The sequence below is a fragment of the Tupaia chinensis genome, unplaced genomic scaffold, assembly GCF_000334495.1.
Source record: "Tupaia chinensis unplaced genomic scaffold, TupChi_1.0 Scaffold000178_1, whole genome shotgun sequence".
Classification (NCBI taxonomy): Eukaryota; Metazoa; Chordata; class Mammalia; order Scandentia; family Tupaiidae; genus Tupaia; species Tupaia belangeri.
In genome coordinates, this window is record NW_006159653.1 from 2,070,331 (window position 1) to 2,088,449 (window position 18,119).

At 55.1% G+C, this 18,119-nt stretch overlaps 2 protein-coding genes across 3 annotated transcripts in view; one reads left to right on the forward strand and one right to left on the reverse strand.

Moving 5' to 3' along the window:
- The window catches only part of DNASE1L2 (deoxyribonuclease 1 like 2), a 22,210-nt gene extending 19,802 nt beyond the window's left edge, over nt 1-2,408 (forward strand). The window contains exons 6-8 of the mRNA XM_006146459.3: nt 4-93; nt 203-454; nt 993-2,408. Coding sequence (XP_006146521.2) covers nt 4-93; nt 203-454; nt 993-1,046 — 396 coding nt within the window. The 3' untranslated portion in view covers nt 1,047-2,408. The remainder of the gene's footprint in view (nt 1-3; nt 94-202; nt 455-992) is intronic.
- Nucleotides 2,409-2,520: 112 nt separating this feature from the next.
- On the reverse strand, nt 2,521-17,981 carry ECI1 (enoyl-CoA delta isomerase 1). Of its 2 annotated transcripts, none has more exons than XM_027770990.1 (6): nt 17,928-17,981; nt 7,215-7,342; nt 6,236-6,382; nt 5,061-5,182; nt 4,776-4,954; nt 2,521-2,775 (listed from the first exon to the last, which is right to left on the reverse strand). In XM_027770990.1, the coding sequence occupies exons 1-6, from the start codon at nt 17,950-17,952 to the stop codon at nt 2,609-2,611; spliced, it is 768 nt and encodes a 255-aa protein (XP_027626791.1). In that variant the 5' UTR covers nt 17,953-17,981; the 3' UTR covers nt 2,521-2,608. The 2 variants fall into 2 exon arrangements, with proteins under 2 accessions (XP_027626791.1, XP_014442524.1); XM_014587038.1 differs by having other exon boundaries at nt 5,061-5,200.
- Between the last annotated feature and the right edge of the window lie 138 nt (nt 17,982-18,119).

Here is an 18,119-nt window from a genome sequence, read left to right on the forward strand (position 1 = left end):
ATCCCGCTGCACGCGGCCCCGCACCAGGCCGTGGCGGAGATCGACGCTCTCTACGACGTGTACCTGGACGTGATCGACAAATGGGGCTCCGACGTAAGCCCGCTGTCCCCCTCGGTCCCCCTCGGTGCGCTCTGGGGATCTGGGCCAGGGAGGGCGGGGACCGCGCAGCTCAGTTCCGCCGCACCCGCACCCGCACCCGCAGGACATGCTATTCCTCGGAGACTTCAACGCAGACTGCAGCTACGTGCGGGCGCAGGACTGGGGCGCCATCCGCCTGCGCAGCAGCGAGGTCTTCAGGTGGCTCATCCCCGACAGCGCCGACACCACGGTGGGCAACTCCGACTGTGCCTACGACCGCATCGTGGCCTGTGGTGCCCGCCTGCGCCGGAGCCTGAAGCCCCACTCGGCCTTGGTGCACAACTTCCAGGAGGAGCTTGGCCTGGACCAGACTGAGGCGAGAGCGAGTGCAAGTGCGGGCGGGATGGGGTGCCTAGCCCTGCGGCGGATCGCTGCCCCCCACCCCCAGTTCTCCTAGCAGTGCAGCCCTGCTAGCGGGAGCCTTCTGGAAGGTGGGATGCCTGCCAGCTCACTGCCTTTCCCACACAGCGCCAGTCGCGGCCCTGTACCCTGCCTACCACAGGCGGCACCGGGGTAGACAGGAGGCTTGCAAGTGCGGGCGGGATGGGGTGCCTAGCCCTGCGGCGGATCGCTGCCCCCCACCCCCAGTTCTCCTAGCAGTGCAGCCCTGCTAGCGGGAGCCTTCTGGAAGGTGGGATGCCTGCCAGCTCACTGCCTTTCCCACACAGCGCCAGTCGCGGCCCTGTACCCTGCCTACCACAGGCGGCACCGGGGTAGACAGGAGGCTGCCGGCCCTCCAGACGCAGCCATTTCTCACCCAGTGGGTCCACTGGCGCTGGGAGCTTTCCAAGGGGGAAGTGGAGGGGGCGCTGGCTGTCCAGCAGCACCTGAGGCCCCTTCCCCTCTCCCTCCAGGCGCTGGCCGTCAGCGACCATTTCCCTGTGGAGGTGACCCTCAAGTCCCACTGACTGCTCCGAGGCCTGGCCAGGGTATGCCACCTGCAGAGGGATGACCCCAGGGAGGGTCCTGGGTGGCAGGCACCCGAGCCACAGGGCAGGGACCCGTTGTGGGGCCAGAGCCTTAGTCCCTATGTGTAGATGGGCCGCCGCCTTCCTCGGGGCTCCTGTGGGGTGCCCAGCACACACCTGTGCTCGACACCCGAGCCGCTCCCCGCAGGACCACAGAGGTCACCGTGAGGCCTGCCTTCTCAGGACTCAGCCCTTCTGGGCACATGCCCCGTCCCAGCTGCGTCACAGGGTCACCTCAGGTCCCGGAGGGAAGGGAAGCTTTCTGTTCTTCCTGCACAAGCCGAGTGCTTCCAGAACTTGTCCAGAGCCTGCATGGTAGGGCAGGACGCTGGCCACCAGACTAGCTGCCTGGGCCCTGGGGGACCTCAGAGCAGGTCTCCCTGTGCGATCTTACAGCCTCTTCTGAGTCCTGCAGGAACCCTCGGACGCATCTGTACCCAGCACTGTGAGGTCAGGGGCTGTGGTCCACCCCTCAGCCAGTCAGATCCCCTGTCAGGGAGGGGCCAGCCTTCTCCCCCATCCTAGGCAGGCAGCTCAGGCTCGGGTCCTGCCCAAAGAATGGCGCCCTGGGCCAGCCAGTGGCACAGTGGTTAGGGCAACTGGTTCCCACGTGGCCACGTGCTTTGAATCCTGGCCCCAGTGGCTTGAAAGGCAGGTGAGGTGTGCCCGGAATGCTGAGCGCGGGATGGAGGAGACAGTGCAGTGTGGCTACCGCCCCCGGGGAGGGCAATTTCTCACTCCCGCCGGCGAGCGCACATACCTCATAGCGAAGTGAAAAACAGACTGCAGGACTGCACCCCTTGCCTGGCACAGCCCTCAAGGGTACCTTCCTGGGTAGTCTCCTCCTCAGGAGCTGGGGAGCCCGCCTCTTGAAGGGCAGGGACAAGCAGTTCTAGGTACACGGGGTGACTGACATGGTCTTAGGAGGTCTGTGGCTTTCGGAAATCCCATCTTTGGCAGGATCTGGGAACTGGCCTACACTGCATGGGAGAAAAACCCTTTGTGTTGAGGATTTGGATGAGTGGGGTCCTTGCAGTCTCGTCAGCGGGCTCAGGGCCCCATGGCAGCCTCAGAGCAGGGCTCACTCCACTGCCCTACCCATGGCCAGGTGCGGCAGCTAAGGCCTTTCCCTGGCAGGTCCTATGTGGGTTGCTGGGAGGTCGTGACCTACCTGGGGGCTCAGGCCTCCAGCAAGCAGGCAGCCCGCAGCTGGGAGGGACAACCCAGGGCTTCAATCTGAGAAGAGCTGGGGTGGTCTTGCTGGGCCCCACTTGCCTGTTCACGAGGGCCAAATCGAGACCCCAGCCCCACCTCCCAGGCTGCCTGCCATGCAGAAAGGGCACCTGTGTGGACGGAGGTGGGCGGCCAGGAACAGAACTTTCTCGAACCAGTGACACAGAGCAGGAAGCACTCATAGACAGAAAAGTAGCTTGTTTAAAACCCCCTGGACCAGAGGGGCCCCAGGGAACACACGTGGCCAGCGGCCTTGGAGCGGCCTGGCCTCAGCCCTTCCTTTGCTTGAGCTTCTCTAGGTACGCCTGCAGGGCCTTCTGGATGGAGTCTCTGGACAGGAAGCTGACGAAGTTCTGGACGTCTGCGTCCCGCTGCCTAAGCAGGCGGTCTGCCGTGGCCCTGCGCATCATGCTCTTGGTCAGCTGCCGAGCGTGATCTGAAAGGGAGGCGGTTCTCTGCAAACCCACTTCTGGAGACAGTGGGGCCCTCTCCAGCCTTCTGAGGAGCGTTCTAGCACACTTCTGTAGAAAATCCAGATGAGCAGGGGTGGCCCCACACACAGCACTGCTGTGTGTGGAAAGCTGGATTCCATATGGCCCTCCAGGTTTGAATCCCGGCCCCAGTGGCAGCTGGAGAACATACTAGGCATGTGTGTGTGTGTGTGCCCCAGATCCCGACCAGACGGAGGCCTGGAGGAAGACGTGACTGGCACGGCCGTGCGCCACGAGCGGGCTCTTAGCTTACTCCCAGTGAGCACGCGCCATGCAGTTAGCCTAACAGGAAGGAAGGCCAGGCCAGCAGAGGGAAGAGAAGGAAGTCCCGGTCTCCAGCTGCTCCTGTAGAAAACGCAGGGTACTGTACACTGGTTTCTCTCTCTCTCTCTTTTTTAAAGAATGATTTTATTTAACTTTGTTAATTATGGTTATTTCAATTGACCAGAGAGAGAGAGGGAAAGTGAGGAAGCAAGGTGCCCGGCCCACGACCTGAAGCGGTCAGCCACGTGGAGTCCAGTGCCGAACCACCACGCCAGCTGCCGGCCCCCGTACACTGCTCCCCTGCTGTGCCGGGTCTACCGTGCACGTCAGCGAGTGCCCGCTGCAGCACAGCTCGGCAGGCAGCGGTCTGTCTGCACAGGGGCCGGCGCGCGGCTCTCCAGACTCCTTAGCTAGAGGGGGTTCTACGTTTTTAGTGGCTTTTGCCCTAGGGCACGTGTGCTCACAGGAGAGACAGGAAACAGCGAGAGGGAAAGCGAGAAAGCACCCCCTGGGGGGTGGCCATGCTGCAATCCCTTCTTCGCCATTCTCCTGGAATCTTGGGGACATGTGTACACACACCCAGCATGATCTTCAAGTCACCGGGTCTGGGATTTGAACTGCAGCTGGCTATGTGGGAGTCCAGCGACCTAACTGCACGCCGTCTGCTGGCTCCAAGTCTTTAAAACTGAGGAAGTGAAAGTGAAGGGCAGTATTCGTGCCCGGGAGAGCGTGAGACTCTGGGGGTGGCTGGGGCACAGTGGGAAGGTGCAGGGCGGGAGGCTGGGGTTGCACCCAGAGCCTCCCTGAGGGTGCTGGGGCGCCGGTCTGCCCTGTCTGCCTCGGGCGGCAAGTAAACAGACTTAGAGGAGACCCTGTGAGACACGAGTTCCGCGCCGTTTTCCTGGGACACAGCCTGGCTCGGGAGTCATCCGCGGCGGCTCCTGGTCTTGGTCTTGGAGGGGACAACCAGACCTGGTTCTAGAGACAGACAGGTTTCCGACTGTCTACACAGCAGGCTGACTGGCAGGCTCTGAAGACGGACGCGTGGTCCTACGCCCTCTAGACCCTGTGGCTATAATCTTATTTGGAAGAAGAGTCTCTGAAGACGTAATTACATGATCTCGTTCAGGCTCGGCCCCAAATCCAATGCGGGTGTCCTCATAAGAGAAGAGAGAGGGAGCCAGCCAGGTGGCGTGGTGGTTAAGGCTCTTGACCCCACGTGGCTGAGCGCAGTTCAAGTCCTGGACTCAGCAACGTGCATGCCCCAAACCCTGAACGGGGAGTGGAGGACTGGCTGTGGCCACACCCCCTGGGGAAGGCTTTCTCACTTTAACCTCTGGCGATCTATGGCAAGTCTAAAAAGAAAGAAAGGGGACACAAAGGCTCCAGGGAGGATGTGGCCTCCAGTGCCTGGAGCCACGGCGGAGAGGGGCAGGAAGACCCTCCCCTGGAGCCTGGGCTGCGGCTGCACACGGCTTGCTTTGGGGTCTCTGGCCTGGGAAGGGTGAGAATCACCCTCTGAGGTTTGAGTCCCCTAGCCCGGTCCTCTGTTCTGGCTGCCTGCTATTATGAACAGTCCCTGCACATACGTGACCTTGGCAGGTGAGAACGCTGTCTCTCACCAGACTCCTCAGGGCCCCCCTCTGCCATCTGGCCCCACAGCGGCCCGGCCCCTCCTCACCTGGGATGGCCATCCACTGGGCCATCACAGAAAGTGCTGTGCTCTGCACCTGGTCCTCAGGCACCACCTGGTCCACCATGCCCACCTGGAGGGCCGCTGCCGGGGGGAAGAGCAGCCCCAGCTGCAGGGCACGCTCCGCGGCTCGGTGCCCGATGGTGTTCACCAGGGTGTCTTTGAACCTGGAACACATAAACGCTTTGAGGTGCTGGGGCTCCTGTGGTGGGGAAGGGGGGATTCCGTTCTGCCCAGGGACAAATGCTAAGTGGGACACAGCCTTGGTCTTACCAGAAGGGGGCGACAATGCCCAGCACGGTCTCGTTCAGGCCTGTGACATACTTGGGGTTGTCAGCCAGCACTCGGTAGTCGCAGGTCAGGGATATGAGGCAGCCTCCGGCAATGCAGGGGCCCTGCAAGGAGAAGCAAGGCTGTGCCACCGTGAGGGTCTGCTCTCGGGCCTGCATTCCAAGAGCTGGCGCCAGGATGCCCAAGGGAGGCCCTGCACCCCCAGGCCTCAGGGCGCTGTCTGAGCTGGGTCCTGGCTTCTTTCAAAAGTGTAAAGGGAAGGGGGAACCAGCAGTTAGCGTAATGGCTATGTCGCTGGACTCCCACGTAGTCGACCGCGGTTCGCGTCCCGGACCCGGTGGCTTAAAACTCACGCCGGGCGCGTGTGCGTGCGTGCCCAAGATCCCGAGAGGAGAATGGAGGAGAAGGGATTGCGGCGTGACCATCCCCCCTGGGGATGGTTTCTCGCTTTCTGTCTCTATGTCTCTCTCTGTCTGTCTGGCGAGCGCACGCGCCCTACAGTGAAAATCTCTCCAAAAAAATAAAGAAAAGTGTAAAGGGAAGGGATCAGCAGTTAGCGTAATGGCTATGTCGCTGGACTCCCATGTAGTCGACCGTGGTTCGAGTCCCGGACCCGGTGGCTTAAACTCACACCGGGCACGTGTGCGTGCGTGCCTGCCCAAGATCCCGAGAGGAGAAGGGATTGCGGGGTGGCCATCCCTCTGGGGTGATTTCTCGCTTTCTGTCTGTCTGTCTGGTGAGCTCACGCGCCCTACAGCAGAAACCTCTTCAAAGAAAGTGTAAATGGAAGAGGGTGGGGAGAGGGAGGCACTCAACCGGGTCTCAGCAGCCCCGCCTTCCACCGGCTGGGGTGGGTGCATGCCTGGCGGGTGCAGCCGGCCGAGGACTGAGCTGTGACCTCCACACAGCCAGCCTGGCTCAGCACCGGCTGCTCTGCCCTCCCTGCAGCCTTACCATCACCTGGGGGCTGGGCCTCCCCTGCCAGAGTGAGGCTTCCCTGACCACCCGCTGGCTCTTTCAGAGGTCCCCAGGGAACAGCTGCCCCCAGCTCCTCCTCCACCTCAAGCTGGTCAGTGCATGTCCCAAGGCCTCCCCAGCTGCCACTTCCCCTCTGAGAGCTTCCCAGGGAGGACCCGTGAGCCAGCGAGGCCACTCACATTGATAGCAGCAACTGTCACCAGCTTGGACAGGTAGAGCCGCAGCCACAGCTCCTGGACGGCCCTCCAGTACTCGGCGTAGTGGCCCGGGCTTTTCCCACACATCTCCAAGAGGTCTAGGCCGGCTGAGTAGATGCCAGGGCAGTCCTGGGGGAGTAGTTGGGGCCAGGTGCCCATCAGAGTCCAACTCCTGGCTGGCTTCATGCCCTGGGCCGGGTCTTGCTCAGGGCGGCGACAGGGCAGCTTGGGCCTCCCCCAGACCCAGCTCCCATTTCCTGAGCTCCCTTCCCTTTCTCGCTTTCAAGCAAGGAGCAGGCGGGCCTGTGAAGCTGGCCGTACTCTGCCTCCTCGGTGCTGGCACAGAGCAGGGGCCCTGGTACCGGCTAGGGGGAGCAGGCGCCAGTGAGGGTCCAGGCCAGATGCCACCCTGGCCACCGAGAACAGCCTTGCTCCACTGCTTCAGCCACTGCTCCTTCGGGCCCACCCTCGTGGCCTCAGACTCCGCTAACTTCTCCGTCTGCTGTCCCGTGGCAGCGCTCTTCCCGTGGATGCCCACTGTGGTGGCCAGCATGCGGGGCCACGCCGAAGACCCCCACAAGAATCCAGATGGACAGAGTGCTCTCTGAGAGCCCAGCCTCAATCCCTGCCCAGAGGGGGGCATGGCATTTGGGACAAGCTGTGGACACACAGGACTGGCTCAAGGTGCCCAACGGCTCTTGGGGAGGGCACCTGCCAACCTGTGCCAAGTCTGCATTGCTCTACCTGAAGGTCACTGCCCCTCCCGGTTCTGGCTCAGGCTGCCAAGTGGCCTTGGAAATTGGTCTGCCTTGGGCATGCCGCACCGCGGGCACAAGGGGTCCCTGATGGGCCACCCCTAGACTCTGCTCCTTGGATGTCCCTCCTGGTGGGCCCGCCGCCTCTCTGGCCCGGTGGTGAGGTCACACCTCAGACCGCAGGGCCGGACAGGAGCAGCACCTACCGAGCTCAGGACGATGCCGCGGAAGGCCTTGTCATTCTCCAACTTCTCCAGGGTGATGACGAGCTCCGTCAGGAGCTCCAGGCTAAGGCTGTTCACCGGGGGATTCTTGAGTTTTATCACAGCGACCCCTTGTTTAAAGGACGAGGAAGGGAAGCTCAAGCCAGGCACCCTGACTAGGCCACGCCCTCCCCAGCCATCAGTAACCCCTCGGTTTTGGGGGGCTAAGTGAGGTGAGAGTCAGGGAATATAAAGCATCTTCCAGGGAACAACTGGCCACAAAGAACCCCCCAGGCTGCCCTGCGCCAAGGACCGCTCCCGCTCCTTGCTCTAGCAGCCAGTCTGCTTTCTGCCCCTGGGCCCCGGCCCTGCCCCTGGCACCTCCCTGGGCCCCGGCTCTGTTCATAACAATGGAATGTGGACGTGGTCTTTTGTGACTGGCTTCTTTCAAGGCCCATCCAAGGTGTTGCATGTGTCAGAATCCCCACTTTATTTGCCTCAGGGCAGGTGCACTCCTAAGGGCAAGAGGCAAGCAGAGAGGGTGGGAGAGGGAGAAAGCACCCCCGGGCCATGCCGCAGCCCCTCCCTCCTTTTGTGGTTTTGGGCACACATGCACACACACCCTGCCTGTCTCTCCAGCTGCCAGGGCCAGGCTTCGGTTGGCCATGTGGATCTGGCTCCCTTAACTACCAGGCCACGACTGGCCCAGAATTTCATTATTTCTCAGGCTAAATAAAACCCCGCTGACGCGCAGAGGGCATTCTAGCTCTGCTGACAGATCCTCAGAGTTTCTGCGGCCGAGCTATGGGAGCAGCGCTGGGGCGAGCTGTGACACCTGGGCCACATGGAGCCCTCTGAGGACCCGCCAGACCACACTGCTGAAATAAACTTCTGGGGCCAGCAGATGGTATGGTGGTTAAGGCCCTGGAATCCCACATGTTGACCACGGTTTGAGTCCCGGACCTGGTGACTTGCTTTCTCACTTTTCCTCTCTCTCTGGTGAGCATGCATGTCCTATAGCAAGCTTAAAATAAATTAAAATAATAATAAAAAGAAAGAAATTTCTATGCCAGAAGGTCCTGGATGGTGATGAGGCTGCGCAGGTGAACGTCGGCAAGGCCTTGCACCCCCTGGACATGGCGCTGGGCACTGTCAAGGGCGAGGTTCTGAGAGCTGCTCTGATGCCGGGTTTTGGGACAGGGACAGACGCAGAGGTAGGCACGTGGGAAACGTGGATGGGGTGGGAGGAGCCGACACCAGGGCGGGCTGTGCTGTGAGGCTGGAGGTCGGGGTGCTGCGGCTAGGGCTGGTGGCGCGTGAGGAGGGTGCTCCTGCGGCTGAGCGTGTGGCCAGGTCAACGAGCCTCCACTCCCATTAGGGTAGCGCCCATGAGCACTGGGCCTGCAAGGTGAGCATGGGGTTTCCCGTCCCCAGCTCGGTTCGGGCAGACCCAGAACACCCGGGCCCTGCTCCCGGACACAGATCTGGACCTCTGTTAGCACCGCTCACGGACAGGGTGACTTCGGCCCTGAACGTTTCTGCCCGGGACCCCAACATGTGCTCAGATCCACAGCACAGCACTGGCACCTCCACTCCTGCCTCAGTCCACCCTTCAGGCCCAGCCGCTGACCCTCTGCTGCCCCCTGGAGGCTCCTTCCTGCGGGCAGGCCCCTGCAGTGACGCTGGTTTCCTTCTAGAACTCCAGGGTTCCTGTGAAAGTAAAACCAGGGCACCCCCCCACCCCCGGAGACCACCACACCCCACCAGGGTGTTGGGGAGTGGAATGGTCTCCTCTGCTCTGGGGCAGCACCTTCACTGCTAAAACACACTTGCGGGCCGGCCACAGCCTGGTAGTTATGAGAGCCAAAGCCCACAGGGCCAACCAAGGTTCCAATCCTGGTCCTGGTGGCGTGAAAAACATCCCAGGGGTGTGTATATGCCCCGAACCCCGGTAGGAAGGGGAACTGTAGGAGCAGGGTTTGCAGCGTGACCACACCGCACTGAGTGAGGGTGCTTTCTCTCTTTTCCTCTCTCTTGCTCTCTGGGGAAACTATATGCCCTATGGCAAAGAAATATTTTTTTTAAAGAATTATTTAATTAATCTATTTATTATTATTTTTTCACATGGATTTTGTCAGAGAAAGAGAGAGAGAAAGCTTCCAGGTCTGGGACTTGAACCACGATTGGTCATGTGGGAATTCCAGTGCCTTGACCACCACGCATGCTGCTGGCCCCGCCAAAGAAATTTTTTTAATTAAAAAAAAAAAATTGCTAGAGTATGTGCACACTTGAGCGCGTGCATGCGCATGAGAGAGAGCTTAACCCCCCTCCCCAGGATGGCCATGCCACAATCTCTTCTCCACTCTTCTCTCAAGAATCTGGATACACGTGCGCACCCAGCATGCCTTTATCTTCAAGAGATTTTTGCTATAGGGGATGTGTGTTAGCCAGAGAGACAGACAAAGTAAGAAATCACCCTCTAGGGGGATGGCCACACTGCAATCCCTTCTCCTCCATTCTATTAAGGTTTTGGGCACACACACATACACACAACCGGTGAGAGTTTTAAGCCACTGTGTCTGGGACTTGAACCGTAGTTGGCCATGTGAGGGTCTAGGAGTTTAACCACTATGCCACCTGCTGGTCCTGCCACTTTGAAAATCTCAAGATATTTACTATTTTTTTCTTTATTTTTTTTACAATTAAAGTATTCATTTATTTTGGTACAAAAACTTTTCGAAATTCATACACAATTTTCCCATTAAAGCATTGTCAAAGCATAAAAATGTGATTTCCCATCAGGAATATACTGCATAGTGCCTTAATCATGCATGTTATCGTCAATAATTTTCCATTTCTAGTTTATATATATAATATATATACACACACACACACACACATACATACATACACATACATATTACCCCTATTTCTGAGAGGTTTTCTTTTTTTTTTGCTATACAGCGCGTGCGCTTGCCAGACAGACAGCAAGAAATCACCCCCCAGGGGGATGGCCGTGTCGCAATCCCTTCTCCTCCATTCTCCTCTCAGGATCTTGGGCACGCACGCACATGCACCCAGCGTGAGTTTAAGCCACTGGGTCCCAGACTCGAACCGCGGTCAACTACATGGGAGTCCAGTGACATAGCCATTACGCCACCTGCTGGTCCCCATATTACCCCTATTTCTGACCCTCTGCCCTTTCCCACCCTCCTCTCACACTATCTCTGGTGTCTACAGTTGTTTTCCATTCCTTTTCTCCCCATGGTTTACTGATCACACAATTTCCTAAATAATCTAACTACTTTCAATAGCAAGTTCAGCTGGAAATTTCAAGTAAAGCAGTTTCAACTTTAATGAATAATAAAAAAAAAAATGCTAAGGAACTTTGCTTAAAACGTAAAGCCAGGAAACTGGTTAAGATTCTGTTCAAATAGTAGGTACCTATCTACAGCTGAAGACAGGACAAAACCCCTTAAAACCGGAAAACAAAGCCTAGAAGAAAATCAGCAATGCTTTAGTCAAAGGTCATAAAATGCTATTTCACCAGTTCAGTCTCATGTACTTCATCTATCTTGTGGTTTGATTTCCCGATTAAATTCTAGGATATAATATTTACCTCCAGACTTGTCCCTACAATTAAGTTGGCCATTTTCTTAGTTTTTGAACTCTTATTTCTGTGTGTCTGTATTTAATTTTCCTGATGTAGCACTCCCTTGAGAACTTCTCAGAGATCTGGTCTGATGCTGGTAAATTCTTTCAGGTTTTGTTTATCTGAGAATGTTCTTGTCTTTTCTTCCCATATGAAGGATAATCTTGCCAGGTACAGAGTTCTTGGTTGAAATTGTTTTTCCCTTAACCCTTTGAATATATTTTCCCATTCTTTTCTTCGCTTACATTGTTTCTGATGAGAGGTCTGCCGTTAGTCTGATGGGATATCCTTTGTAGAGAATTTGCCATTTTTCTCTTGCCAATCTTAGTGTCTTGACTTTGTCTGTGGTTTTGGTCAACCTGGCTATAATGTGTCTTGAAGATCTTCTTGGGTTGATTCTATTTAGGGTCCTTTGTATCTCTTGGGACTGGATCTTTGAGTGCCTCTCCAGGTTTGGAAAGTTTTCTTGCAGGATTTCATGGACTAGATTATCAATGCCCTTATGAGTCTTTTTGCCTTCTGGGATACCGATTATTTGGTTGTTTGGACATTTGATGGTATCTAGTATTTCTCATATATTATTCTCATTTTTTAATTTACTTTTTTAAAATTTCATTTTCTTTTATACATTCAATCACATTATTTAGCTTACAAAGTGAATATTTCAACAGGTGAACATTTCTCCCTAGTTCAGTTGATAAAACTGTAAAATATCTTCAACAGATAATACCACATTTCTTTGTCCCATTAATGCTTTGCCTCTTTATTTTTATTCTTATTTTTTTGGGCAATTGTCTCAGTCTTTGTGAAGGATTTTTCTAGGCTAGCGTTTTTCCCTTCTATGTCTGAGATTCTATTTTCTGTATGATCTAGTCTGCTTTTGATAATTTCAAGGGAGATTTTGACTTCCTGTATTACAGCCTTCATCTCTAACAGGTCCATTTGATTCTTTTTTTTTTTAAATTTATAATTTTATTTATTTACTTATTTAAATTTGAGCAGAGAGACACAGAGAGTGAGCAAGAGGGAAACAAGGTAGCAAGCTGCCAGGTCCGGGACTCGAACTGTGGTCAGCCATGTGAGAGTGTCCAGCACCTTAACCACCATGCCACCAGCTGGGCTCCCATTTATTTTTTAAAGTACATATTTTTTCTTTTAGATCTTGCAAGAATTTCTTCACCTTCTGGAACTCGTTAGCTCCTTTCTCCTGCCTCTCTTGCAGTTCATTGTCTCTCTTCTCTTCCATCTCTGTTAGCTTTGTCATTATAAATATTCTAAATTTTTAATCTGACATTTCCATGAGTTTCATTGTACTGTCTGAGGATGAAAAGGAGTTATTTTTTCCCCTTGGAGAACAGGTATTGTCTTGCTTTCCCATATTTCTTGTGACCCTGCAGTGATTTCTAGTCATCTAAATTTTTCAAGTTCAATCTGAGCATTCAGGAACATGCAGAAAGAGCTGATCTGGAAACTCTTTGCTGTTCCGTTTTGATCCCTTTGCGCAGCAGATTCAGTGGATATTGAGGAATGTGTTAACCCTAATAGTATTTGGATGTTTGACTATGGTTCCCTTAGATACGTCTAGAAACACAGTGAATGGAGATTGAAGAACAGAGATGAGATCAAAGAAAAGGAAACAGAGAGAGAGAACTAAGAAAAAGAAAGGAAAAAATTAAAATCCAAAAAAATCTTTTTTTTTTAAAGCAAAAAATAAAAACCTGTGCAGTGCCTGAGTGTGCCGTGCAGAATCGCTCGTTCTCAGGAGCCACAGGAGCCCTCTTCTGAAAGCCTGCCCTACTTCTCCTGCAGGGGAGGGGAAGGGGGGCTACCAGCAAAATAAAGGAGGGGCTGAAAGCCAAGAGGGTCCTTTACCTTTAAGGGAGATTACGTAAAAATGAGAAGAGAGACAGGCACAGAGAGAGAGGCAGGGACAGAGAGAAGGCTAGAGGGGCTCCCTACCGCTCGAGTTTGTGGGCTGAAGGCCGAGTTAACAGTAAAAACATCCTCATTTATCTTTTTCCCTGAAGTCACTAGCTCTCAGAAGTCATGGAGGAGTCGTCACCTTTTTTTTTGGAGAGGTTTTTCCTATAAGGCACGTGCGCTTGCCAGAAAGAGGAGACAGAGAGACAGAAAGTGAGAAATCACCCCCCCGCCCCCCGCCAAGGAGGGATGGCCACGCTGCAATCCCTTCTCTTTCATTCTTCTCTTGGGCACGTGCGCACACGCGCCTGGTTTGAGTTTAAGCCACTGGGTCCGGGATGCGAACCGTGGTCGACCACATGGGAGTCCAGTGACATAGCCATTATGCCAGCTGATGGTCTCTGGAGGAGTCTTCTTCTGAAAGCCTGACCCTTGCCTCTCCACTCAAGTTTAGGGGCTGAAGGCTGAATTATCAGTAGAAAATCTTTATTTCTCTTTTTTCCCTGAAATCACTATTTTTCAGGAGCCATGGAGGATCCCCTTTTTTTCTTTCTTTTTTACTTTCAGCGAGAGATTTTTTTTTTGGAGAGGTTTTTTCACTGTAAGGCACGTGCGCTCGCCAGACAGACAGAGAGAGTCATAGAGACAGAAAGCGAGAAATCACCTCCCAGGGGGGATGGTCACACCGCAATCCCTTCTCCTCCATTCTCCTCTCGGGATCTTGGACACGCACGCACACACGCCCGGCGTGAGTTTTAAGCCACTGGGTCCGGAATGCGAACCCCGGTTGACTACATGGGAGTCCAGCGACATAGCCATTACGCTAACTGCTGGTTCCCTTAGCGAGAGATTTTTTGCAACAGGTCACATGTGCTTGCTGGAGAGACAGAAAGAGATGGAGAGAGACAGAAAGCGAGAAATCACCCCCAGGGGGATGGTCACGTTGCAATCCCTTCTCCTCCATTCTTCTCCTGGGGATCTTGGGCACGCACACACATGCACCTGGTGTGAATTATAAGCCGCCAGGTCTGGTATTCGAACCACGGTCGACTCTGTGGGAGTCCAACCATATAACCAGTAAGCCACCTGCTGGTCCCACGCCGGGATGTTTTCAAGCTGCCAGGTCTGGGACTCCACTGGACAGCTGTCAGTGGGGTACCGTAACGTCCATGCCACTGGCTGGCTGGAAAAAAATTTTAAATGTTAAAAAACCAAACGGGTGGGACTGGCAGGTGGCATGACCTATTGTGGTTCGAGTCCTGGACCTGGTGGCTTGCTTCTCTCTCTCACTTTGTCCCTCTCTGGTCAAATTAAGTAAGTAAGTAAATAAATAAATAAAAATAAAATAATTATTTAAAAAACAAACAAACAAAGGGGACCAGCAGGTGGTGTGGTGGTTAAGGTGTTAGATTCCCATATGGCCAATAAAGGTTTGAATCCTGGACCCAGCAGCTTGAAAATCACAACAAATAAGTAGGTAAATAAATAAATGTTAATAAAATAAAAAAATAAAACCAGAGGCTACAGGCTATTTCCAAAGACTTGGAAAAAGTGGCTGAAAATGAAGATCAGGCCTGGGTGTTCAACCTGCTCTTCTGCAGTCACGGGTCCTGTTCCTCAAGACGAGGTACGGCCCCCACCCCGTGCACCCTTATTTGGAAACACGGTCTTTGTGGATGCCACCAAGACATGCATTAGGACGAGGGCAGGCTGGAGCGGGCTGGCCCTGGCCCAGTACACTCGGTGTCCTAGTAAGAGACGGGTCTGCTCCACAGCACGGTGGCTCAGTGCAGTACCCTGGCAGCTGGAGCCCAATGGCCGGCTGCAGTTCGAGTTCTGGCCCTGGCGGGGGAAGAAACATCCCAACATCCTGTTAGGATGCAAGGAGGAGGAGGCTCACAGCACACCCGTGTCCCACAGCGAGTGCACCAAAGGGCACTAAACCAAAGAGGGGGAGAGAGAAGCAGGTCATGTGGGATGGAGGGGTCAGAGCCACGCGGGCACCGCAGGAACTGGAGGAGGTGAGGCGGCGGCAGCTGGCTTTGCGACACTGTGATTCAGGCTCCTGGTCGCAGGGCCGAGAACCCACTTCTGTGTAAAGCGCATCTGTGGTGCTTCCTCACGGCAGCCCAGACACCAAAGCCACCACCGTCTTGCTGTCCCTCTTCACCTTCCAGCAGGAGGCGACAGCCACGAAAGGTTGGGCAGCTCTCGTCTCCAGGACGTCCCTGCCCCTCCGGACGCCCTGCTGGCTGCACTGCCAGGCTCTCGTGAGAGCCAGAGGCCTCCCAGAGTTAGAGCCAGATGTCGCTCTGCTCTGGACAGGGGTGAGCACCTCTACCTTCGCCCGTGTCACGGACACCCAGGGCTGTGGGCGAGGTCTCCCCGGTCTGACCACCTGGCAGCTCCTCGCTGCGGCCCACTCCGTGCGTCTGTCTCGCCGCGTCCTTTGTCCACGTTTGAAATTACTCCTGGTCCCTTTTCTCCAGCACCAGGCTCCTTTTTCTTTTGGAGAGATTTTCGCTACAGGACACATGTGCTCGCCAGCCAGCCAGAGACATTAGAGACAGACAGAGACATCAGAGACAGAAAGTGAGAAATCACCCCCCAGGGGGGATGGCCACGCCGCAATCCCTTCTCCTCCATTCTCCTCTCAGGATCTTGGGCACACACGCACACGCGCCCGGCGTGAGTTTTAAGCCACCGGGTCCGGGACACGAACCGCGGTCAACTACGTGGGAGTCCAGCGACATAGCCATTACGCTAACTGCTGGTTCCGTCCAGCACCAGGTTCTTGTGGGAGTAGGAAACAGTCTGAGTTCCAAGACGAATGAGTGAGAAAACCTTAAGACCCAGGGCCGGCCAGTGGTGGTGAAGGCAGCTGGACCCCACGTGGCTGACAGCAGGCCATGGTTCCACACCTGGCAGCCTGAGACGCAACTGGGCGTGTGTGCGTGTCCCCAAAATCCCAAGGGGAGAATGGAGAAGGGACTAGGGCCTGTGGTGTGACTGCCCCCAGGCGGGTTCTCTCTCTTTCAGCAAGCCTATGCACCCTCTTGAAACATAAAAACCAAAAAGAACTTAAGGCCCAGACAGGCAAGGGAAAGCCTGGGGGTGGGCTTCCGGCTCGCAGTCGAGGACAGAGGCATAAACAGCGCAGCCAGATGCTCTTAAACACTGTGGCCCGTCCACTTGGCCGCAGCGGAGGAAAGAGGCACGAGCACCTGCCCTGTGGACACCATAGCTGCTAGCCTGGTGGCCAGGTCACCCATTCTCTCCTGATGCTCCAAGGGCAGACCCAAGGCTGCTGTTCCCTCAAGGGGCACCCCCTGCCCAGGCCTCAGAAGTCTCTGGACCATCAACACAAAGTGGCTCTTGGAAGGAGGGCTGTGTCTGGCCGGCATAGGGCTCTTCTGGCTCCAGAGGAAGAGGGGGGTGTTCCCGGCTCCACGTGTACAAAGGCCAACGCACTCACGGCCAGAAAACTTCCAGACACAAGCTCCCAAGCTTGGCTCCAAGGGAAGCCTCTGAAGCCGACTGACAGCGGACAGTCAAGGACACTAGGGGAAAGGTAAGGAGGCCAGAGTTGGCCTTGTTAGCTAAGGGGACTCTAGGGGACTTGGACAACAGAAGTTGTGTTGGATGAAATGGTGAAAAGAATCTGAAATCAGCTTTAACACAGCATTTAACAGTGCTTTTTGGGAGGGCCATCAGGTGGCGTGGTGGTTAAGGGTGCTGGACTCCCACGTAACTGGCCACAATTCGAGTCCTGGACCTAGTGGCTTGCTTTCTCACTATCTCTTGCTCTGTCCCTCTCTGGTCACATAAAAATAAATAAATAAATAAAACAATGCTTTAGATGAGGTACCTTATAGCAAACACAACTCTTTGGAAAAGAAAAATGTAAATAAATAAAATCCTAGTCCTGGAGGCTTGAAAAACATGCGGACGCAGGGTGTGCCCTTATCCAGACAGGGCGGAGACAGGGACAGACTGCGGGCGGCTGCTGGCCCGAGGGAGGGATCTTGGTATTCTGATTTTACCACGTCTGGCTTTCTCTGGACATCCAGGGCAGAATCAGGCCCGACTTTGGGCCCCAAACCCTACTTTCTATTACACTGAGCCATGAGGGCAGCTGTTTTTTATGTGGCGAAACCTCTCTCCCCATGAGAGACAGAGAGCGGGAGAGTGAGAAAGCACCCCCAGGGGAAGGCGGTCTCCGTTCTCTCCGAGGGCAAGGGCACACAAGCGCAGGTGCCGTCAGCCATGTGGGACGCAGCAGCCTTGGCTGGCCCTCACCGTTCCTTTTGACCCTAACCTTCTTTGCTTTTCTTTCTTTGTGTGTGTGTGTGTGTGTGTGTGCTGTTTCTTTTTTTTCCTAACGAACTATTTTATTTATTTATTTATTATTTTTTTCGCATGAGTTTTGCCAGAGAGAGACAGAGAGAGAAGAGAAAGCAATCCACCACGTACGTCCTCGGACTGCCATAACCACCACGCCACCCCCTGGCCCGTTTTTCTTTCTTTTTTTTGGTCATTTTTAAATTCTTTTGGCATTCTGTACACTGACATAGAGGTGAAAGAAAACGCTGAAACTTAAATGTCCAAGAACTTTCTACAATTGAACCCACAGTTGTAAACGTTTACCTGACTCACATGTCAGTTAACAGCTCACAACTATTACGAAACAGGACAAATTACATCACGAAAGAACCAAAAAGTAGAAAAGGATTTCATAAAAATATATCCACCTAGGAAAACGATTGCTCCCGTGGTGCCTCCGCATCCTTCTCTCCTGTGTACTTAGGTCGCCAGGCCGTTCCCGCGGGCCAACGCGTCCGGGCTTGCTCTTCCGTCCGCTCCAGGGCTAAGTTCATGTAGCCGTCCGAGCAAGCCAGGACCCCTCGATAATCCACTCCAGAATTTAATTTTACCACAACTGGCCGTCCGATGATTTGCTTCAAAAAGTCACTGGGGGTCTGCTTCCGCAGACTCCTTTTAAGGATCTCAGGAGGCAGGAAACTGAGTTCTAATCCCGGCTCTGCCACCTAAGCAGCAGGGTGGCTTGGGCAACTCCTCCTTGGCCCGAGCCCCACACCCCTCGCTCCGCGCGCAAAGCCGGCCGGTGTCGCACGTGCCTGTACCTGTGTGACTGAACGCTGGCGACATATCCACGCCGCAAGCTCGTCTGCCCGGTGCCGTGCACACCGACACCCACACGGGGCCGGCGTGCGGCGAGGCGAGGAGGGGAGGCGGCCATGGCCGCCCACGCGCGCCCTCTTCGGACCACCGTCCCGGGCGGCTCCGGGCTCCCGGCCCCGGCGGGGGCGCCCCCT